At 37.1% G+C, this 24,077-nt stretch overlaps 1 protein-coding gene across 2 annotated transcripts in view; it reads left to right on the top strand.

Annotated features, from left to right (window-relative positions):
• The window catches only part of kirrel1a (kirre like nephrin family adhesion molecule 1a), a 66,891-nt gene that overhangs the window by 21,432 nt on the left and 21,382 nt on the right, over positions 1-24,077 (top strand). For both annotated transcript variants that reach the window (XM_028474793.1, XM_028474792.1), the window contains exons 2-9: positions 4,790-4,939; positions 15,419-15,568; positions 17,090-17,247; positions 17,340-17,490; positions 18,295-18,400; positions 19,630-19,778; positions 19,990-20,117; positions 22,461-22,587. In XM_028474793.1, the coding sequence (XP_028330594.1) occupies positions 4,790-4,939; positions 15,419-15,568; positions 17,090-17,247; positions 17,340-17,490; positions 18,295-18,400; positions 19,630-19,778; positions 19,990-20,117; positions 22,461-22,587 (1,119 nt within the window). The remainder of the gene's footprint in view (positions 1-4,789; positions 4,940-15,418; positions 15,569-17,089; positions 17,248-17,339; positions 17,491-18,294; positions 18,401-19,629; positions 19,779-19,989; positions 20,118-22,460; positions 22,588-24,077) is intronic.

The following is a 24,077-nucleotide window of genomic DNA, read 5'->3' as shown; positions in this document are numbered from 1 at the left end:
AAAGCAGAGTGCATTTGCCTTTGGCTTTGTGTCATATTAGACAAGCAAGAGCTGCTGGGTGTCTCAGTTCTTTGCAAGTACTGTTGTCTTCAGTGTCCGATTATTACTTATCCTTTACCAAACTCTGACAAGGACCACACCTAATCCCAGACGAAAGTGATCTCTTAAAACAACATGGGGGGGGGGGACATTCATGAAGATTGCAGCCTTGAGTTGGGGTGTAATCCTCCATGTTCCAGAAACCGCCTCTGCCTGACGATTACACGTTTGGGGTTTCACGGCGGTCGTGTTTTGTGTGTGTGTTGACAGGAAATGGTTAACCCGTGTGGTGAAAGTCGGGTCAGCTGTCTGTTTGCGTTTGTGCGTGCAGGGCCATGTGGTCATATGGTCGGCGCACTGTGCCACCGTAGTCTTCGTGCGGACGAGGCCCCTCAGAGTTTCCTGGTGGTGTCTTGGGGATTGGTGACACAAGGAAATCAGGACACACTCTAAATTTGTCACTGCAGCATAACCCACATAAGAAGAGAATTCAAGCTCCCTTTCGCATGCACCCTTCTGGCTTTGCCTTTGCTCTGACTACTCACTGTGTGCAGATTTCCTTCTTTAAACACGCCAGGGACAAGCACATACACTCGTGTTGACAAGTGTTAACTGGGTAATATGGAAATCAGAAGGCGCAGAGCACATGTTTAAATGAGTCAGTGTTTTCAGTCCTCGGCTTTTGCATGGGTGTTTTCTCTGCAGATTGTGGAGCCTCCGTTTTGGAGTATTCAGTTTGGATTATGCCTGTGGTTTACGGAGGCTACAGAGGGAATACCTCCAACTAGCATATTTTAGGTGGTGGAGGAAAGGATTTGCTTGCCCTCAGGCTACTGTCATGGTTGTGGGGTAGTCTAAACCCAGCTAAACTCTCTTTATACCCTGTGTGTATGACTGAGAAAAAAGCTTTTCATGCTTTTATGAAGTCTTAAATCCACACTCCACAATTAGCTCTAGAAACATCAATTTTGTCAGTTACTTTGGGCAAATCTTGAATGTTTCCAATTACCTTTTGTTTATGATGAGGGATGATTTTACTGCAAATTTATATCATCTATCCAATTCCAATTATGATAGAGTGTGTTTTTTCTCTTTATGTCTCGTAATGGTTTTACACCATTAATGCTTATAAAAAGATAGCGCTCCTATCTAATGGTGGTACGTTCCTTAAAGGTGCAGTCCGCGACTTTCAGATCGCTCCCTCCCCCTCCCTCCCCGATGCTCTCTTGCCCTGCCTCTAAACTTTCCATAGTTCCTCCCTCAGAGGAGCTAACAAGCTAACGTTAGTCCGACAGCAACATCACAGTAATATAACATGCTCTGTTAAAAGCATATTACTGCAGCGCTTCTCTCTCTCAATGTGCACAAACCTCAGCAGCAGCAACAACACAGTGTCACTTACAGCAGCCAGACGGAGGCTACAAACAACACATGCACGACAGAGTTCTAGTGTAACAATTACAAATCAAACATGGTGTAAATCAAGCAGCAGTAATTACCTTTCAAGCATAAAAGTCACCAATTCCATCTTCTACTCCTCCAGACCATACACTGTAAAAAAAAGATGGAGCTACAGCCCCGGGAAAGGGGCGGGGTCTGTGAGCAATAGCTCTCAGACAGTCCATCAAACACAATCCTGGCTCTGATTGGTTCTTTTTGCTCGGTCGCGGTGCATTCTGGCAATCTGCCAAAGGCTGCAGGAGCAGCAGGAGGGACTCAATGAGCCTGTTTTTTTATGGCTGTTGGATTGTGTAGCGTTATTCACACTGCCTATCAACCAGTTAGCATGTTTGGCTACATTTTTTAACCCTGTTTTCTTCAACTGTTCGTTGCTGTTTGTTTAGCCACTTAATACCTCCCAATGGTTGAATAGTTATATTCAGTGACAAATGTACTGAAATGTTGCCTGCATTAATTTGCATTAATTTGATTTGATTGACTTATTTTTGTACGTGTAAAATCAAAAACAATACATATGAAATAAAAGTAATGTCACAAAACAAAGTTAATTTCCGAAACAAGATTTCAATAAAATATTTACACATTCAAAACAGGAGTAAGAAGTCCAATATAACCAATTTATTTATCAGCTACTTATATATACTTACACATATGCATCAATACATATAGATATACACCCATACATACATATTTACATAAACAATGTACATCCAGTAATATTATGTATTACCCATATACAAGTTGTAATTATAATAGCAACGATACATACTGTATGAACACAATAATAATTCTATTAATAAAAGTGGAAACTTCACCTATATTGTACATAGAACCAAATTTTTATACATTGCTATACCCATACCAAAGATACATTACATTAGCTATAAATGTAAAAACATTAGCACATGAAATAGGCTGAATATGAAATAGTGAAGCATTCATTGATTTATTTGATTCATTTATTTCATTTTAAAGTAATTATTTATTATTACTTACATAGTTGTTTTTTTTTTTGCAGCATCCATATTCCCTATTTTGTAGTTGCTAGCAGTCCACAAGATAAGCTAGCAAAAAATGTATTCACATTAAGGATGTAGTTACATCATAATTTATTATTCAACAGCTAAATATTTAATGACTTATCTTAATGGCGCTGCTACGTTTATAGCAAATATATTTATTGTAATTCAAATTGGAAGCCACCAAATTTTGACATTGACTGTGAAGCCTCATTTTGAAAATGACTCACGCACAACCTGAATATACGGTCAAGATATTTTATTCTCAATGTTAATTAAATCCCCTTCTGGATTTCTCGTAAATGTAAGATTCTTGCATTTGACGGTGAGAAGAACGCACACTTTGTCATGACGTTGAAATTACGACACTGACGAGTCACATGATGATGATGATGCGTGATTTTTTTTCTCTCTGGGCCATTTGCAGCTCAGAGGTCGGACCTTCTCACCTCTGCTTTAGAGACAAGTTAACCTCATGTACATGAAATGTTGGAGAAAAACCAGAATGCCCAGTTAACCTTCAAACCTTTTTTTAAAATAGACATTTCCACCCTCTGCACCAATGAATAATCTTGGGTATTAACAAGAAATACTATTGTTCTATGTTTTTTTTGTCTTCAATACCCCAAAATAACCCAGGTACGCCAGCTTCTGCAGAAGAGCCCCCTCTGCCTCTGGTTCCCTCCTCGCTGTGTATCCTCGCACATCTCCTATATAATCTGAATATTAATGTGCTGCACTGTCAGAAGTTATTCCCATGATTGGCCGGGGAATGTTGTTTGCATGACTTGGTTCTTTTGTATCAACATCATCATCAGGCATACTCTACCTCTACAAAACACACCACAAATATGACATGATAAGGGGAGAATGCAGGTCCGCGTGAACCAAAGTGGAGCGAGAGATAGCCACCGAGGGTCACAACAAGGGGAGGAGGGCTGCTGGGTAACAGAAGCATATGGCAGTTGTTTGAAAAAAAAAGTGAGAGCGATGGGAACCTTTGGAAAAAGAAACCTCCAGAGGGCCTGGAGGGAGACAGAAGTGTGAGGGAATGTGAGAGGCAGTGCAAGGGAATCGTAAAGGGTAAAACGAGTGAAAAATAATAAAAGTGGGAAGAAAAAGAAGAAGTGAGTGGGTGCAAGGTGAGGAAAAAGGAGTGAGGAGGAGAGGTAAAAGAATGAGAGATGGAGATGGGCGGAACGGGGGGCGAAAACGACAACGAGAGAGAGAGAAAGTGCTGGAGGGCTGATATTTAATGTGATAAATGAGTTGTGACATTCCGCCTCTAACCCCTTCTAACCAGCAAGGAGGAGGAACACAGAAATAGAAAGCATTATGGGTAAAAAGGACATATACGGCATTATGTATGGATCTAGGAAGCTGGCCGAGTGTACTTACTGTAGAGAGTCAGAGGGAGAGGGAGATCAGTGCAGGCAAAAGGACATTCATAGACAGCATTATGGATGTACAAAGTGAAGGAGGCGAGTGGGGATGCATACATATAGAGCGAACGGCAAGGGAGTGGAGCGAAGCAATTTGGGTAAAGGACATAGTACATGATGGAGGAGGGAGAGGAGAAGGAGTGGGTTAATGATCTACTGTACGAGATTCTTGGGAATAAGTATGAAGGAGGAAAGACGTTGAGGTAAATCCTCTTCGTCTATTGTGCAACTAAAAATCATCATGCTAACGAAGCCCGGAGCAGTTTTTTCCCCCCCGATTGTTTTGCTTCATGTTTGTCGGGCCAGGGTGACACCGCACACGACAGTCGTGATCGGATCGGAGGGAAAGAGTGTGCGGTAGACGTTAGACAATGACGGCCACTGTAGTTTTCTGGTTGAGGAGTGGAAGCCTGGGAGATGACTCATAGGGAGGAATGAGAGAGAAGGGAAAAGAGAGGGAGGTACTGCAGAGTTTGGGAGGAATAGAAGTGTAAGGAGAAAGAAAGAAAATGGATATGAGACAACCCTGATGGCTAAAAAGTTGTCTGTTTGATCTCCTAGCTCTCGACTCCTGAGTGAGCGCTAACCAACGTATCCACTTCCAACTCTTTCTTCTCTCAACCTTCTGTCTTTCCGAACTGCTCTCAGTTAATACCCATGAGCCACTGGTGTGATCAAAGCTGGTGATTATTATGCCCTTGCATCGCATGTTTCCTATCAATAAACCATGAAAACTGCAGAGAGATAAAATATACGCCTATGTCGGAAGTTATTTTAAAGCGTAAAGTTCCTAACTGATCTCTTTCTTTTCCATTTCCATCTACTCAGCGTGGACGGCCAGATTCTCTCAAGAGCCTGCAGACCAGTCGGTGGTGCGGGGCCAGAGGGTGATCCTGTCCTGCGTTGTCTTCAACTACTCCGGCATTGTTCAGTGGACCAAAGATGGCCTGGCTCTTGGCATCGGAGAGGACCTCAGGGGTGAGACACCATCCTCCCTCTTCAGGGTTCCTCTGTTGTTGTGTTGGGCTTGTGAATACGACAGGTTGTGTCCAGCTGAGCCTGATGTCTATGGACAGGTTACACTGATGGACATCATGTAATGCTTCATGTTAAAGCCAGAGAAGTTAAAGTTCTCCCAGTCTGTTTTCTGATCCACTCTATGATATGATGGAATTCATGGCTGACCTTTAGAAGATAGAAGGTGGTAAAATGGTGGTTCAGGCTTTATTGCTAGATCTATCTATAAAATCTATAAAAGCAAGGAACGTGTGTGTGTGTGTGTGCGTGTGCGTGTGCGTGTGCGTGCGTGCGTGCGTGTGTGTGTGCGCGCGTGCGTGTTTGTGCAGCGAATATCTCCCAAGATAATTATATCTTTAGCGGGTTTCACCTAACCTAACATTCTCCGTCAGACAGAAGCTGTCCTACGAATCTTGATTACAACTCGCGAAGTTAAGCCAGGTGCACGCGTGACAATGAATTAATTAATGTATCGGTCTGAAAGCGCCCGATGAACGCAGACTTTATCAGCTGACTTATTTTACGTATTTTACTTTATCAGTCCATCAGATAAAAATCTCTATATTTCCTATAGGATGTCATCGGTAAATGAAAGGATTCCATCAATGACTAAATATTCTCTCTCCTGTCAGCGTCACATCAGATCCACACAGAGACGTGTTCACAATGGTCCTCCTTTTATTGGACAGGTCGTGTTCAGGAGGCGGGGCTTTAGCACTTGTTAAGATCCTAGCCAGAACAAAATCTGGTGCCGACCAGGTTAGTTGTTCAGCCTAAGTTACCATGGTGATTTAGCTCTGTAAGACGTTAGCCAGCTTCGTAGGACAGCACACACTGATTAAATCCTGGAAGTTAGTGCGATAAGAGGCTTCGTAGCATACCCCATAGTGTTTTTGGAGTTGTGTTTTTTGCTGTTTTCTGTGTTTTTCTCGCATTTTGTGTGTTTTCTATTGTCTTTTAGTATGTTTTTGTCTCCATTTTTGTGTTTGTTGTTATTTTGTATATTTTTATCTCATTTTGTGTGTGTGTTGTCGTTTTGTATATTTTTCTTTCATTTGGTTTTTTCTTGTAGTCGTCTTGCATGTAATTTTGTGCATTTTTATTGTCTTATATTGTTTTTGGACTCTTTTTGTGTATTTTTTTGCTGTTGTTTTGTGTATTTAATGTCTTTTTGTGTGTTTTAGAGTAATCTTCTGTGTTTACCATATATTCAGATTGGCGGCCAGTTGCGCATGTCTGATCTAGACTCTCACTTTTAGCTGAAGACTTTGACACAGTTGGAAAGATGTTTCATAATAACATTATTGAAGCACAAGAGAACGACTGATGATGAGAGAAAGGGACGAATGCCAAAGAGGGCAAAACCAGAGTGGGCAGAATTCCATCAGTCGGCTATTTTAAAGAAAATGATGTCCGCTGGAACTCACTCAAGACGCTGTGATTGGTCAGTGGGGAGAAACTAGCCAAGAGAAGCATTAGGAAGAAATATTTCAGTGGTTCCTCATGTCACGTTGGTCGGGCGTTTAAGTTCAAGGACAAACTTTGAATTTACTTACATTGCCTTCTATTACTACTCAGCACCTTACTCATTATTTCAGTTGGGAACTTTGATTTTGACATATTTTTCAACTGAAATTACATGTTCTTAAAAGAGTAGTCATACTTCTCATTAGGAGGATTTTTGGGTGTTGTTTTAAATTAGAATCAATTGATCAATAATCAATCATATCCGACATTGTCCATTTATTCCACTATAGCCGATGAAATAAGTTTATTTTAAGACTTGCTCTTTTTGCTCTTATCCAGCCGTCTCTCTCTGCTTGAAGTCACCACTCTTGGCTGTGTGACAAAGTCCCGCCTACAGCCACCACTGATTGGCTACACAGCAGGTGACAGCCAATGAGAGAGAGAGGCCAGGACAGCTCTGTAAAAAAATCAGGGAGACCTTTTATTTATTTGTTTCAATTAACTTTAAGCGATCATTATTCATTACACTTTTTGTTTTTATATGATATAAAAAAATTACTAAAACTTGTTCATTGTATCAGAGTTTATTCTATAACAGTTTAATTTCTTTTTTTAATCATAGCTCAGATTTATTTATTTATTTATTTTTTACAGCAAATGAACATCAGTTCTAAATATCGGTTTTCTTGATACCTAATAATCGGTATTGTTATTGGCCCCGTATCGTAGGGCTGCTGAATTAATTGAAATTTGATTACGATTTTGATTATTACACCCAACGATTACAAACTAACATAATCGAGAAAAAACGATTATTTAAAAAAATATATTTTTATTTATTTACTTTTTACACGTTTTAGTCGCTAAATAAAACAAACCCACTATTTTGAACACACACATTATTATTATTATTATTATTATTATTGTTATTATGAGGCTAGTGGTCTTGAAACATGGCAGCATAAATGCAGCAAAAACACGGTAAACAAGCAAAGCAAGTCAAATTCTCTGATATGGGAACACTTTGGGTTCGATGATGAAGACCTACAGCAAAGACACATCATGTGCAAAAGTGAACATACTTGATTTTAGTGTTTGAAGGATTTTATTTATTTTTAAAGAATATATTTTATGTTTTTTTGTACAAAAAAATAAAAAAAAACTTTTTGGTTGACAAATAATCGTGATTTCAATAATGATTAAAATAATCGTGATTATCATTTTTTCTATAATCGAGCAGCCCTACCGTATCGGTCGACTCTTAGTTATAAATAATCATTCAGGTTCCAAATTTTATCATTAAATTTGAAATGGAACAAAGATTCACGCCATTCCTTCACCAGTGCCTGACCTCATAAATGCTCTGCTTTACGGACACAGAAACACTCCAGTATCTTATAGAAAGCCTTCAGAGAAGAATGTGTTTTTCTAATAACTGTAACACTTTCCTTTTTGAAAGTAAGAAGTTTAAGTCAAGTTGTTTTGGAGTGAGCTGCAGAAATTAGTGGAAAATTTGTCTCAGGCCTCTTTTATAAAGCACAAATGAGAATAATGGATTTTTTTTATTCAATCAATCAGTGGTTCCCAACCTTTTATATCACATATTCCTGACCACAGAGACTTTTTTCCCCTCTATCATTATATCATGTTCCAAACACAGAGTAGCCAGTATCAGCGCACAAAGTAATAATAAACACCAGCTCAGATATTTGTATACTGATATATATTTGAGAAAGTGAAAGTATAGAATACAGTTGTTTGAGATTGTGCATGGTGTTTTCATTTGAAAAAAAAACCCAATTATTATTAAATCTATTTGTGATTTCTGCCTCTTCCTGCTCTGTATATCTATTTCTGTCATTATATGTATTGTAAATAGATATAGAAAATAGATAAATACAAAAATAAATGAAAATAAAATAAAAAATATTTAAATTATTTTTAATTTAAAGTTAAAAATAGAATTGTATTCAGTTTTTTAGATTTGATTTAATTTAATTTAATTTAATTTAATTTAATTTAATTATTTATTATTTAAAATTTATTTTATTTTTATTTTTATTTTATTTTATTTTATTACCAGACATTTCAGGCGACCCCATTTTTTTCCAGATAAATCCACATGGGGTCACATTTGTTCGATTTAAAAAAAAATAAATAAAAAATCTCTTTTTTTTTCTGAATTTTGAATTTGATATACAAAGAGACGTTAGCAGCCAATCAATGACGTAAACTCAAACATTTTCTATTTCTTTGTTTAAGCTGCTAGAGATTGTATTATTACATAAAGTAGGGCTGGGCGATATATCGAATATACTCGATATATCGCAGCTTGTAGTCTGTGCGGTGTTGAAAATGACCATACCATTAAACTCGCTGACTTTTTTTTTTTTTTTTTTTTTTTTTAAATATCTTAGTGGCATTATGCACAAAAGGTGCACTTAACTTTAGTGTTGTTTTGAAATGTCATCTTAATGACAACATGCACAAAAGGGCACTATTTGTTTTAAAATATTGTAGTGGCATTATGTACAAAAAGTGCACTTTAATTTTGTGTTTTGAAATGCCATGTGAGTTGCATCCTGCACTAATGTCTTGTTTTGAAATGTCTCTGTGACAATTTTGCACAGAACGTGCACTTTCTGTTGACAATTTTATGTTTGAGCCACTCACTGTTTAATAAATACAGTTGTCAACTTTGACTTAGTTGTGATATCCCCTTTTTTGCATGAAAGTTTAAAATTGGCATATATTAATGCAGTATGATCAAGAATGTTTTAATGTAGACATATAGAATCATCATACTGGTGTGATTTTGTGCATCAAAGTGTTAATTCAAGGGTAATGCAAAATATCGATATATATATCGTGTATCGTGACATGGCCTAAAAATATCGCGGTATTTATAAAAGGCCATATCGCCCAGCCCTAACATAAAGACATAATGTATGCCCCATAGATCAATTATTCTAAGAAAAAAAGTTGTAAAAGTTAGAAATTTCCACTGGAAAGTTGTTGTTTTTCCATCTTCACTATGAAGCTGTTTCTTTAACTTGTGTGTCGTGACCTGGCATTCTCCAAACTACATCCAGTCTGTTGAAGTTGATGTGCAGTAGACATGGATGGATATATGATTTGACCGAGCACTTTCCCCCATCACACCCCACGCCGCATGTATTTAGGCTGCAGCTAAATTTGGCAACCCTCGCACATGCTTGATGGGAATTTCTCCGCCCCCTCCAGGGCTGAGCTGACTGTCACCCTTCAGTTCAGTCGAGGAACATCACATCATCACCTTTGTCATGCGTTCTTGTGGGTGACACTGACGGGATAATATCTGATTTTATTAAAAGGCTGATTCATCGTGGCACACACAGTCTCCCCCTCATGTTTTTTTAGCTGATTTTCTGGTTTTGTGTGCGACACTGTCAAACTTGAGAAAAATGATGCATCCAAACACCAGGCAACAACATTAGAGGAAGAGCACGGATTAGCCTGAAGGGGTGACGTGTGAATTGTACACAAGTGAGTGTATTTTTAAATGATTGGTGCAGAAGCAGTGTCATGTTGATGTTGGGTCCTTCATTTTAGTTGCTATTGTTTCTTTACTAGCTGATGCTCTTTGACTTATTATCAAATGTTAGAAATTTATCTTTTACACTTGTCAAATCTGTCCCTTCTTTAGCTTCCTTGTCTAATACAGGGGTTCTCAATCTTAGGGTCAGGGTCGTGAGACACTGGGAGGGGGTCGACAGATGCCTTATAGAAACTAAGAACATTTTCTAAACAATTTGAGCCCATTTTTGCTTACTTTCACCCTTTTCCTGCAACTACACCAACCTTTCAATAATTAAACTTATTTTCATCACTTTTTCTTGCCATAGTTTTGCTCCTTTTAATGCATTTTTTCTTCATTAATTACATTTGGATAGACTTAATTAGTAATTTTAAAGATTTTTTTCAAAACAGTAGTCATGAAGATACGGAAGAGGATTAGGGCCAATTTTGATGGAGAAAATAATTTTGGGCAAATCAAGATTAAAGTCGAAATATTGAGATTAAAGTCGAAAAGACAAGATTAAAGTTGAAATGTCGAGATTAAAGACTGAAAGAGAAGATTAAAGTTCAAATGTCGATATTAAAGTCGAAAAGATAAGATTAAAGTCAAAATTGTCGAGATTAAAGTAAAAAAACAAGATTAAAGTCAAAATTGTCGACCTTAAAGTCGAAAAGACAAGATTAAAGTCGAAATGTCGAGATTAAAGTCGAAAAGACAAGATTAAAGTCAAATTGTCAAAATTACAGTTGAAATTTCTGAAATCAACTCAAAATACACGATGGTGATAAAAGTCAAAGGCTTGCTAATGAAGTCAAATCTACGGAAGCCGACGAGGGCCAATTCACCATGCACTAGAACAATCTCCATCAAAACTGACCCTAATCTGTTTCCGTAGCTCCTCAATAGTTACAGACGGACTGAATGCTCCACCTCTTCCAAACTTGACTGATTTTTCCTTCTGAACAGATTAAGTTTTTGACAATATCTTTTCAAAGTCCTTAAAGAAATTTGAACGCCGTGTTTATGAGCTAAAAAAAACAAAAACATTTTTGTTTTTAAACCCAACTTTCAAGTATAGCTTTAACGCATTCATCGATACACATTTTGTAGATGGCCAAGGTCTTCTGTTTGTTGTCATATGGTGAATTGGCCTTCGTTAGCTTCCGTAAATTCGACTTTGATTACGATATTGTATTTTGAGTTCATTTTCGTAATTCTGATTTTAATTTTGACATTATATTTCAACTTTATTCTCGACATTTTGACTTTATTCTTGATATTTCCAAAATTGTTTTTTTTTTAGAACTTTAATTTTGTCTTTTTAGTAATAAACATGAGAAAAAAACACGTTACAGAACCTTCCTTGACAGCATAAACATGACAGTGCGAGAAACGGTTGCTGTATGGACAACCCCAGGTGCAATTGGTACGTTTACCGAAGCACACTTACGTAGCGTCTTAGGGTTAGGTTATAACCCTATATCGCAACAATTGTTAGAGTTAGATTTACGATTAGGTCTAGTCTTAGTCACGTGCCCTAAACTGGCCAAATAGGGGTGCTGCGTACAGATAGAATGTCGGTATATTGATACGGAAACCGTACGGATAGCCACTGCCAAAAAAATAATACAAAAATGATCAGGAAAAACATGAAAACAGAACAAAGCCGACAAGAGACAAAAAAATAGATGGGCAATGAAGTTGTTACAGCAGAGTGTATTTGACCCTTCAGTTACACAGGTGTTTTTCTATAGGTAGCCATCTCATTAAGACCTTAGACCTCAACTGTAACATTGCAGTTAAAGCCTCCATTCCATACACCTCTCTCAGTGTCTGTTTCCACTGTTGGTGTCTGTGAAATCCTTCACTTTATGGTCACCATTTTCCTAGCAGTCATCAACAGTATATACACTATGTAGCAGGCGATTTTCATGTTTCATGAGTCAAATCAAAAGCAAACTGGCTTGGGGTGTACAGCAAATAAACTCCCAGAAGTTTATCAGTTTCCCTCTTCACACGCCTCCAGAAAGGAATCAAAATTGGGCAATCCCAAAAAATATGTGAATGGTTGCCAAAAACATTCCACATGCTCTCCCACATTTTATTGCATCTGGATTGTCTACAAATTTGGAAACCACCAAAGGTGTCTTAAAGAACCTTGTCTTTGTCTTCCAATCAAACTCCATCCACATGTTACTATTAATACCTTTATGACAACCACTGCAACTCACATTCAGCTCCAGCTCCCATTTTGTTTTGATATAAAGAGCATTGTCTGATGTATCCAGTAGAAGATTTCTGTATAAAAAAAACATTTTTAATAACAGAATAATTTACAGAAGTAATTTGGTAAGTAACAATTATTATTATTTTGAATCAAATTGAGCGCATATATACTAAGTTACTACATAATTGGCATCTTTTTCATGCATTTAAACCTTTTTTTAACTAAAAGAAATGCAGTTGGACAGAATATTGACCCTTATTTGTTTATTTTTATCCCCCGCCACAAAGTGTGGAAGGGGGATATAGGTTTGAGCTCCGTCCGTACGTCCATCCGTCCAAGTTAAAGGGCACTGCTTTTCTTAGAAACCGTTTAAAATAGGATAACCAAATTTGGTGTGTGGCTTTAGGGTATCAATACCTTCATGGAGTTCAAAAATGAGAAGCTCGCAATTTTTTTTCCCGGATTTTAAGCCTTTGTTTTTCGTTTTTTGGACTCTGTTTGAGGTATCTTCTAAGGGGACAGCTTTTCTCAGAAACCATTTAAGATATGATAACCAAATTCGGTGTGTGGCTTCAGGGTATCAATGCCTTGATGGAGTTCGAAAATGAGAAGTGCGCAAATATTTTTTCCGGAATTATTGCCCTTGTGCCATTTTTTTTTAACTCTGTTCGAGGTGTCTTCAAAGGGGACAGCTTTTCTTAGAAACCGTTTAAGATGGTTAGAAATGTTATATTCTGATGTGATAATATTTTCTTATGAATACATCTAAGTTCTTAGATTTAGGACATTTAGGAAAAGGTTGTGAGTTATAATGACAACCATTCTGGCGGGGGATGTTGATGACAATGTCTTCTTGTTTAACTTGTACCTTTTTAGACATTTTTAAAACATCTCTTGAATTATTCACTGCTTCAACCCAAAGTAGAAACATGTGAATGAACACTGGCCACTTCCTGCAGACAGAAACTACATGTGTATCTTGTTTGTGTGTGAGGCTCTGTCCCCATGTCGCCCCCCCCACTACCATCCTCCCTGACTCCCTTGGCTCTTCATACGCTTTTTTTCATCCTCCACATTTCACATGCAAATGCATGTATATAGCAGGCACATACACGTGCACAGATGCATGCAGAAAAGCCAACCAAGGCGAGAGTGGCTCAAGAACTCGCCTTGGTTGCCACGTTTGCCTTCCCGTGTGATGTGCATTTTTGGGCCTCAAACATGAAATGTGCACCAGGAGCAGGAGACAATTGAAGTGGTCCAAAGCGTTGCTGCCATAGAGCATTAGTCTTTTTCTCCCCCTGCTGATTAGTGGAGAGCGTTGATGCCACCTAACGGTGAGCGTGTCGGGCCGTGGCACAGCTGGGCTGCGTGTGCTGGATGGGGGGAAGGGAGGCTAGAGGACTGAAAAGACTGTGTGTTGGTGTTGAGTGCATCATTTGCTGTAGATCATTCACATGTGTGGATGTACTCTAAATGTTTTGTTCAAGCATTTGTTTGTGTGCACTTCAGCTGCGTTATGTGGCCATGCAGCGCACTTTGCGTGACACAGATCTGATGTTTTCTGGTGTTGTAGAGACCACATGTGTATGTCACAAGCCTTAAGGCATGAGCTCTGTTTGAATAAACAACCACACTTATTGTTTGAAAATATAGATGAACAGGTGTATGATTACACATACTGATTTATTACATTTTACATGCATTTCCCAGTAAGGAAATTCATGACAACAGTGTTTGCTAAAATAACCAAAAACTATAATTAAAAAAAAAATTACACTCTCACTAAAACCTTACACTATGTGTAGTGCGGAAGCAGACTAGCACCAATTTTTGATGGCGTTATACGTATATAATAATTTTTGTTAGACCGATACGTCGACCGATGTTTGCGTTTTTTTACAGCCGATGCAGGCTGCTGCGTTCGCCGATCCACATTATTTACAGAGAGCAGAATTATTTTTTACTTGTTCTTGTTCTACATCACCTTTGTTAATTTCAATAAATGTTATTATTTTTAAAAATTGAGACTCGTACCATTTGGTATCATCATTGTGTAATTTTTATGATGTAAATTGAGGGAGTAAAAGTAGTATCGGCTCCAAATATCAGCTCAAGAAAATCGGCAGTCCGTATCGGTCATCGGCTAAGGCTGATGGAAAAAAAATCCATATCGGTCAATCCCTTATTTTTGGCAAATCAAGAATAAAGTCGAAATGTCAAGATTAAAGTTGAAATTTCAAGAATAAAGTTGAAATATCTGCTGTTTGATGTTATATGCTGAATTGGCCCTCGTCAGCTTCTGTAGATCTGACTTTTATCACGATATTGTATTTTGACTTTAATATCGATAATCTTGACATTTCAACTTTTTTCCCAATATTTTGACTTTATTCTTGATTTGCCCAAACTATGTTTAGAAACAGTATAGGAGTTAACATAGTTAAAATTGTTTAAAGGTTATTAAAGATAAATAGCAATGTGTATAAGGCTCCAAAACTATGGATTTTGATAAATGGAAATTAGTTAGCATAACACTGTGAGTGAGAGTTAGCTTTTAGCTTTCCGTTCAGCACAGGTGCTAATGAAAGGGTTTCTACTTTTTAGGCATTTTAAACAGCTTGGTGCTTTACAGTTTTAGTGAAATTAATTTATTTAATTTTATTTCACTTATTTCAACGTTTTACAGCCTCCATATCTAGCTAACCTTATAGCCAGAGATGAAAGTAACGGATTACAAGGACTCGCATTACTGTAATCAGTCATTTTACTTGTACTTAGTACGTTTTTAAAAGAAGTAAAGTCATTTGTGATATTTCTACACCCAAGCGTTACTGAGTAAATTATAATTTTTTTGTTTTAAAATGATTAACTGACATTGTTGTAAGAGTTTTTTTTATTATCAAATATTTTTTTTTTTTAATTTTGAATTGAATTCATTGGTGTTATTTTATTTTAAAAAGATATTGTAGTTTTTCACAAAAATTTTATTTATACAGATACATTTCTGCTTATTAGCCTAGCCCGCTATAAACACGAAGTAGCTTAGATGCAGAATGCTGACTTTTTTTTATTAGTTCGGGGTTTTTAAAGATGCAGAATACAGAAGTTTCTCATTTGTTTCTGGGTTTTTAAAGAGTCATATTGGTCTTGCTGATGGTTCTTTGTGTACGTTTATGTGTTCCAGCCTGGCCTCGGTATCGGGTGCTGCGTGTCCAAGAGTTGGGCCAGTACAACCTAGAGATCCTGTCAGCTGACCTGACTGATGACTCCCTGTATGAGTGTCAGGCTCCTGATGCTGCCCTGAGGTCCAGGAGGGCCAAACTCACTGTCCTCAGTAAGTTTATGAGTAACACTTGATAGTAACTACCCATTACATGTAGTTCATAGATCACGGATAAACTGTTAGTTAATGAGTTACGCATTGCTAATTGAATATTTGCTAACAGTTTTTATGACTGTCTTATAGATAGCCAATAGATAACGTACTGTACAAGCGATTAATCATTTATAAATTACATGTTAACTGTATGTTAATTATTTATTACTATCGTGAGTAAAATAGTATTTGATACACTGCAGATTTTGCAAGTTTTCCCACTTACAAAGACTGGAGAGGTCTATGCTTTTTATCATAGGTATTAGGGATGTAAAGATTAATCGTGAGGCAGTTAAAAATCGATTCAAATGTCACAGTTCACATCAATACTCTTTTTTTTTTAACAGCAGAGGGCGCTATCTATTTAGAATTTGAAATTCAGGACACACCACCGTGTTTTAAATCAGAAGTGTGGAAGCATTTTGGCTACCCCAAGATAAAATGAAAGAGGTGAGAAAGAAAGAATATGTGAAATCCAAAGTAAGAGGGGCGCAGAGAGAGAGAATGTAAGACATTGTTTATTTATATTATTTCTTTGATATGGGATTTGTTTTAAAGTCCAATTGTTAAAGCACAAAATACATTTTCAGTTGCACTTTTAAAAAGAAAATTAACTATTATGCAGTTTTGCATGTTTACTGTAGAGCCAGAATTTAAATGAATAGGTTTCTTATTCATTTGTACTATTTATTTATTTATTTATCTCATTCAGGATTTATTTTTAATTAAATTGCATTGTTTTACATAGTTTATCAAGGGATTCTTTTGACAATGAAAGATAAAAGAAAATGGTACAGTATTTTTTTTTTTTTTTGAAGAAAAATCATTCGTCTACAGTCTAATTTTGTAAAATAAATCGTGAATCGAATTGTATCGTGAGCTGAGTGAATCGTTACATCCCTAATAGGTACACTTCAACTGTCATAGACAGAATATTAAAAAAAAACTCTACAAAAACAAATTGTATCCATTTCAAGAAATTAATTGCGTGAACTAAGTATAAGATACAATAGAAAAATTGGAACTTAATATTTAGTACAGGAACCTTTAACAATTACAGATGTAGTTCTTGACCAATTTATATTACTTTATATACGTTAGTAAATCAACTTTAGAATAACATCCCAATAACGTATTTAAAGTTTTAACTGATACTCAACAAGTCATTAGGAAGTAGTTTAGTAGTAGTAGTAGGTCTATTACTAATTTATTAGGTGTAGTTATAAATCATTAACATACAGTTGTTAACTAGCAGCTTGTGAGTTATATATTGGCTATTTATAAGACGGTTATAAATCCGTAATAAACTGTGAGCAAATATTCAACAAGTAATTTATAACTCATTAACTAACAGTTTATTAATTATCTATTAACTACATATAACGGGTAGTTATAATAAAGTGTTGCTCGTTTATCTGCATGTGTTTGTGTCAGAATGTTTACGTGTGTATGACTCTAACCTCCCCCTCTTCGCTCCAGTCCCCCCAGACGACCCGGTGATTGATGGAGGGCCAGAAGTGCTGCTGAACGCGGGGCAGTCCTACAACCTGAGCTGTGTGTCTCGAGGGGCCAAACCTCCTTCCATGATCGAGTGGCTGAAAGATGGTTTGCCTATAGACGGGGCGGTCAGCTCTACTGTAAGGAAACACACACACAGCGCACACAGGCGTGTACTCACCCACGCTACATGAACAGCGTTTTACAGTGGTTGCGTTCCGTGTGCCTTCAGGAGGTGCTCCCAGACAGGAAGAGGGTGACCACACGAAGCTTTCTACCCGTCCATCCCATAGACACCGACACCGGGAGGAACTACAGCTGCGTGGCCACAAACCTGGCTGTTCCCACCGGCAAAAACACTACAGTCACTCTCAACGTGCACCGTAAGCTTCACCATCAGACCATCGACAGCAAAGCTAAGAATAAGGATAAAATAAGATTTAATGAGTCCCATTGTGGGTGAATTCTGTATAGAAATTTGGTTTTCTAATCCGAGGGACACAGACTACAATAATGACCAATGGGAACATTAATAGAGAAAAGAACAATGGCTTTTATGCATGTTTTTGTTCTCATTGTGTATGTGTGAAGTCAGTTTGTGCATTTTTTTTGTCTTTTTGTGCATTTTGTACTTTTTGTGCATTTTTACATTGTTTTTTGTGTGTATGGATTGTTATTTTTGTCCTTCTGTGTCTGAAGTCATTTTCTGTATTATTGTTGTCATTTTATGTGTTTTTGTTATTCTTTTAAATGTTTTTGTGTGTGTTTTTTATTTATGACATTTTGTGTATTCTTTTTGTTGTTATGTATGTCCGGAGTCATTTCATGTGTTTTTATTTTATTTTGTATGTTTTATTGTCGTTTTCTTTGTATGTTTGGAGTTATTTTGTGTGTTTTTTGTTGTCATTTCATGTGTTTTTGTGTGTTTTTTGTTGTCATTTTGTATGTGGGAAGTCAGTTTGTACAATATCAAAGCTTAGCTACAGATAAAATAAGTGAATTCTGTTCCTACAACAGTTATTTCTGCATAGAGTTAATGAGTTTTCCATAAAATGCATCGCCTATTGTTTCTATCCTGGCCTTGAGTTTGACACACGTGCACATTCCGCTGACCCTCAGACTGCAGCAGGCACCATATCTAGTAAAGCTGCTGTTATATGAGCCTCTCTCCGTCCCTTTTCCTACAGATCCACCCACGGTGACTTTGTCCATCGAGCCACGTTCCGTCCTGGAGGGAGACAGAGTCACCTTCACCTGCCAGGCTCACGCCAACCCTCCTATTATGGGATACAGGTCTGCTTTTATCCTCCATGTCCACAGGGTTCTTGAAGGGGCAGCAGATTGGAAAAGAAATGTCAATTTTCTTATTCAGTTTAATGATCCACAAGTGATATTTTTTATTAGATAAATACGTACTGTAGGCCTGATAGATCAATAAATCAATAAAGATGTAAAAGGTTGAATTTGCAGCTTGAAAGTTTTTTTTTTTTTTTTTTATCTCCACTGTAAACACTCGGTTGCTGTCCCAAAAGTTTAACTTTATTCTTACTGCCAAAATGAATAAGTCCATGACTGACAAATGAACAAAGTCACTGTATAAATGATTGTAGTGGACCGTCGACCCCTCTTGGTGATAGAGGGGGGCGGGGCTAGAAGCGGTGCTACAGGTAGCATCGTCTCACCTACTTATGAACTGCAGAAAGACAATAAACAATAAAAAAAAAAGAAAATATTCTGGTTTATTCTTCCATTACTTTTGTTACAAATGAACATAAATGATAGAAAAATATGTATGTACAGTATATGTTTGTATAGTATTCTTACATAATGAAAAACCAAATGTGAAGTTTAAAATGTTGAATGCCAACTACAATATTTTGCAATGTTCAGTTTCCACATCTCTGAGATGTACTGTAGTACTAAGTGCTGTTTTTTCTTACTTTAAAACACAAAAACAGGCATTTTAGAACATTTCAAAAACATCCTGCAAACTATGAACATTGCTTACTTAAATTTAAGTTTGTGCTTTGTGAACAGTGCAATCATAACATTCTGTATTCATATTGTACATTGTGTCAGCACACAGTGAACACAATTTTGTTATTAAAGCTCATTTATTGTTTTCATTGTTTCAACCAAAAAACATTTCAATTGGAAAAACGTTGCTTTTCGTGTCAAATATTGTTATGCCTTTATTTTGGATTAATTAATTGCAAAGTCTCTAATTAATTAGATTTTTTTTTTTTATCAAGTCCCACCACTAGTAAAAACACTTCCATGCATCCATTTGCGGGACTCCACATCCCACAATGCAATGCGTGGAGCTTTTCCGTCAATGTCAATAGGAGATCAAAACACATTTTTGAGCAGAAATGTCTAACATTTTACAAAATAACTCCTCCACAATGTATTTATCTGATAAAAAAAAATGTATTATCATCAGCAGCTTCACTATTCATACTCCTCATGAGTGTGTAGTGATGAATTAATCTTTTTTTTTTGTTGGCATTTCGATGTGTTAGGTGGGCTAAAGGTGGTGTGGCGCTGCAGGGCGCCAGAGAGAGTGTGTTCACCACCAAGGCCGACCACTCTTTCTTCACCGAGCCCGTTTCATGCCTGGTGTTCAACGCCGTGGGAAAAACCAACGTCAGCATCCTGGTGGACGTTCACTGTGAGTCACACACAGCACTCGTCTCACCTCGTACGATGGGCTCGCGGCCCAGTTTGCTGCACCGCAGTGTGGAGTCAGATGGATGAAACGCACACGTTGTTGTTGTTGTTGTTGTTGTGTGTGTGTGTCAGACCTGCTCCGCTATTACAGAAGCACAACAAAGAGCACCCTCTCCCTCTTTGACTGTTCTCTCATGATCTAATCTCTCCAGTCGGACCCATCCTGCTGGTGGAACCGCAGCCAAAGACGGTGGATGTCGACTCCGATGTTGCACTTAACTGCAAATGGGCCGGAAACCCTCCACTCACACTCACCTGGTTCAAAAAGGGTTCAAACATGGTGAGAAGCTGGAATTGTGGACCTTCTATCCTCTGGTCTGCCTACACAACATGTGTCAAACTAAAGGCCCGGGGGCCAAATCTGGCCCATTAGATCATCCAATTCGGCCTGCAGGAGAAAATGTGAATTATTGTATAAATCAGGGTTGGGATCAATTACATTTTTCAGTTACAATTACATTTTCAATTATCCATGTTCAATTACAATTCCATTATTATTACAGTGACCAGCACAGAAAGTCAATTAAAATTGTGTTCTCAATTACTACAGTTCAGTCACAATTGCTGAGCCTGAAATAAATAGCCTAATAAAAGTTGTATTAGCATTTCTTATGATAACGGGTCCTAAATCAGCTGTAAAATACACTAATACACCTGAAAACAAATATCTATCATTTCATGTCTTTCCTATCTATTAGTTACCTTGTTAGGCTTCGCAATCAATGATAATACAGGTTTTAATATTTTTGGTGTGGGTGTGTCAGCCTTGTTTGTGTCAATATACCCCTCAATTTCAATTTTTTTAAATGGTAAAATGTGGGAAAGCTTGATATGAAACATATTTTAATAATTGTTAACTACATATGTGGAGAACTGTACATAAAACTGTAACATGGTTCTCCAGTTTTGCATTAAAGGTCCAGTATTATGCTATTTGGGGCCTTCATGCATATGCATGAGTGGGCGTGTCTGTAGACGCTGACTCCACACAACAGCTGATCACTATAGCGATTTTCCTTTGCTATCCACACGCTCTTGTTATTGTTTTCAGCCAAAAAACTGCACATTACAGTAAAACACACGGCTATTTAAGCAGCTATTGTGATTGTGAGTTTGACAATAAAGTATTATGTATATTCTATATTAAACCACAGTGTTTGTTTTACCTGTGAGGTAGTTTAAGAGGGAGAAGCTCACATTCTTATATAGAGTAGGAAGAGCCAGGATTGTAAGGAGGAGGAGTTTTTGAGTTGTGACATCACATGGCGAGAAAAATCCAACTCGCCCGTTTGGAGCTGACTTTTTACAAAATGTGTAATAACAAGGGAGGTAGGAAAAATTACTTTTTCAACTTTGACCCTCTGACTGAGGCTAAAGGAATGTATATCACTGTAGCAAAACCATTATAAAGTGATTTTTTTTATCATACTGCCCCTTTAAATTATAATTGACCATTTGTTTTTAGAATTTTTATGGCAATTACTATTACAAAGTCAATTATCTAAACTATATTACAATTTCATTACGATTACGACAGCAGCAGATTTTTCAAATTCCAATTCCAATTAGAATTTTGCAATAATAATAATTATCAATTACGGGATTACAGGTAGAATTGACCCCAACTTAGTGTAATATACCGAATAAACAAGTTGTAGATATCTCTATTTCACCAATTTAAGGAAGTTCTACAATATATTTAGGTGTTTGTTTTCTTTTGTTTATATCACATGAATGCAGTCATTTTTAATTGCAAATAGTGAAAAGAACTCTGAATTTTCCCACAAATCTTGCAATTTCTTACTAACAATTCCACAAAAGTCCTCTAAATTATACAAACATTGGTTACAAAATTAAGAATTTTTGAAGTGAAGATAAGGCAGGGACTTCTATTAAAAACTAGGGCACAATTAATGTTAAAATCTACAGCCCACTTGAGATCAAACTGGTCCATATTTGGCCCCTGAACTAAAATGACTTTGACACCCCTGGTCTACACTGTACAGCTCACGCTTCCTTATCTATTCATGAGGAACGTTATCCTCTCTGCAGACTTACAGCAGCTCTGTCACAATCCCTTTCTCTCTTTTTTAAATTCACTTTTATTTATTTTCTTGCTTTTGAATCCACAACTATTTAATCAAGACTTTTTTTTAATTAAATTTAAGATGTAGCTATTGCTAATTTGTTGCCAGAAGCTAAACGCCATTAGGCAGCTTTTAGTGACCCGTGGCTTTTTGGTTCAGCACACTGTTAGCGCAGATTAGCTCTCATTAAACTGCTGGTAAAGGCAGAGGAGAGATTAAAGTGAAAGTAAAGCCTTGAAACAAATCTGCCATGTCTCTAAACCCACTCTCTTCAGGTATTTCTCTCCCTACGGGTGCTTACATCATTTTTACGCCGCTAATTTAATGACGATGCAGTCGCTAGGCAACCACAAAATGATAGTGCACGGTTAAAAGCAGATGTGCAAGTTTGCCTTGAAGGTTAGATAGAGGGAAAAAAAGCACTTGTTCCGAAGAAATTAAATAGAACACAATCCCTTATTATTGGACAAACCATGTGGTTTTATCAGATTTGTTTGGTTCAATTAAAGTTTTTTTTTGTTGTTGTTGTTGTTCAGGTTCTGAGCAACAGCAACCAGCTGTACTTGAAGTCGGTGAGTCAAGCTGATGCTGGACAGTACGTGTGCAAGGCCATCGTCCCACGGATCGGAGTAGGAGAGACTGAGGTCACGCTCACTGTCAACGGTAAGAAAAAAAATCCTCACTATTCCATAGTCTGTCAGTAGTTTAGAACAAGGGTTCTCAACCTTGGGGTCGGGACCCCATTTGGGATCGCGAGACACTAGGAGTGGGTCGCCAGATCCCTTTAAGATGAGATAAGGAAATATAACAGCATCAAACAATAATTAAATAAAGGAAGAAAAAAATACAATAGAATTTTTTGAACAATTTGAGCTGATTTTTGCTCATTTTTACCCATTTTTCTGCAACTACACCAAACTTGCCATATTTTAAGCTACTTTCATCACTTTTTCTTGCCATATTTTTGCTCCTTTTAATGCGTTTTTGCCGCATTACTCCCATTTCTGCCACTTCATCAAATTTTGATGCCTTTTCTGCACATTTCTTCCACTTCCAGACTTGTTTGGCATTTAGCAGCTCTTTCCACCACTAATGTTGCATATGTTATTCCATTATTGTCACTTTTAACCTCTTTTCATACATTTTCATGCTTATTTTGGCCAATTTAACCACATTCACGATTTGTCTTGCCCATTATTTGCCACTTTAAACTGTAAACTAATTGTTCCTACTTTTCTTCCCCAATTTTAAGCCAATATTGACACTTTGAATTAGAGGTCGACCAATATGGGATTTTCAAAGGCTGATACTGATTTTTTAAAAAACAATTCAGCTGATGTCCAATATCTAAAGCCGATTTTGGAAGTTGATATTTGAGGCCGATATACTTTTTTTTTTAAAGCACATTGATTATGAAAGACAATTGGAACACTCATATGATATAAATGTATATATTACAAATTAAATTAAATGCACCAATAGAACTCTTAACATTTCTTGAATTTTAACTATACCTGTACACAACCAAGTAAAACAAAAAGTACAGGACGGGTAAGTAGCATTAAAGCATGACAACAATATAAAATATTCAATGTGCAAATAGTTGGTTTAAACTAAATACCTGTTTTAGGTATTACCAGTCACTGCTTCCATCTGTTCACAGCCCTCACCCTTTCCATTTCCTACCTTGAGCCTCTCCTCCCTGTTCCCCTCCCCCTCACTTAGGTGTAACACTGCCCTCTCTTTTTATATCCTCCCTATGATAAAGTGTGTCTTACCCTTCCTTAGGGAGGACTGGTGATGGTTTTTTTTTTGGCCGATGGCTGATTTTGAAAAAAGTCCATATATCGACCTCTACTTTGAATCCTTTTTACCACTTTTTCTGTCCATTTTTGGCCACAATAATTTGCAAATTTTTACCTATTTCTGTGGTTTCTAAAACCCAATTTCACCACCTTTTCCAACATCTTTGGTCACTTTTAACCCATTTGATTTAGGATGAATACATACTATAGTGCAAACAATAACAAACTTCCTGGATAACAGTGGATATTATTCATATAAATATAAATAAATAAATGTGGTTATCACAGAGTCATAGAACAATGGACCATCATTTTGCAGACTTTGTGAAAGGACCCCAAAAAGCTCTC

The sequence above is a fragment of the Gouania willdenowi genome, chromosome 18 (genome assembly GCF_900634775.1).
Source record: "Gouania willdenowi chromosome 18, fGouWil2.1, whole genome shotgun sequence".
NCBI classification, from domain to species: domain Eukaryota; kingdom Metazoa; phylum Chordata; class Actinopteri; order Blenniiformes; family Gobiesocidae; genus Gouania; species Gouania willdenowi.
The sequence above is the reverse complement of the archived record's forward strand: the minus strand, read 5'-3'. Positions and strand labels throughout refer to the sequence as shown.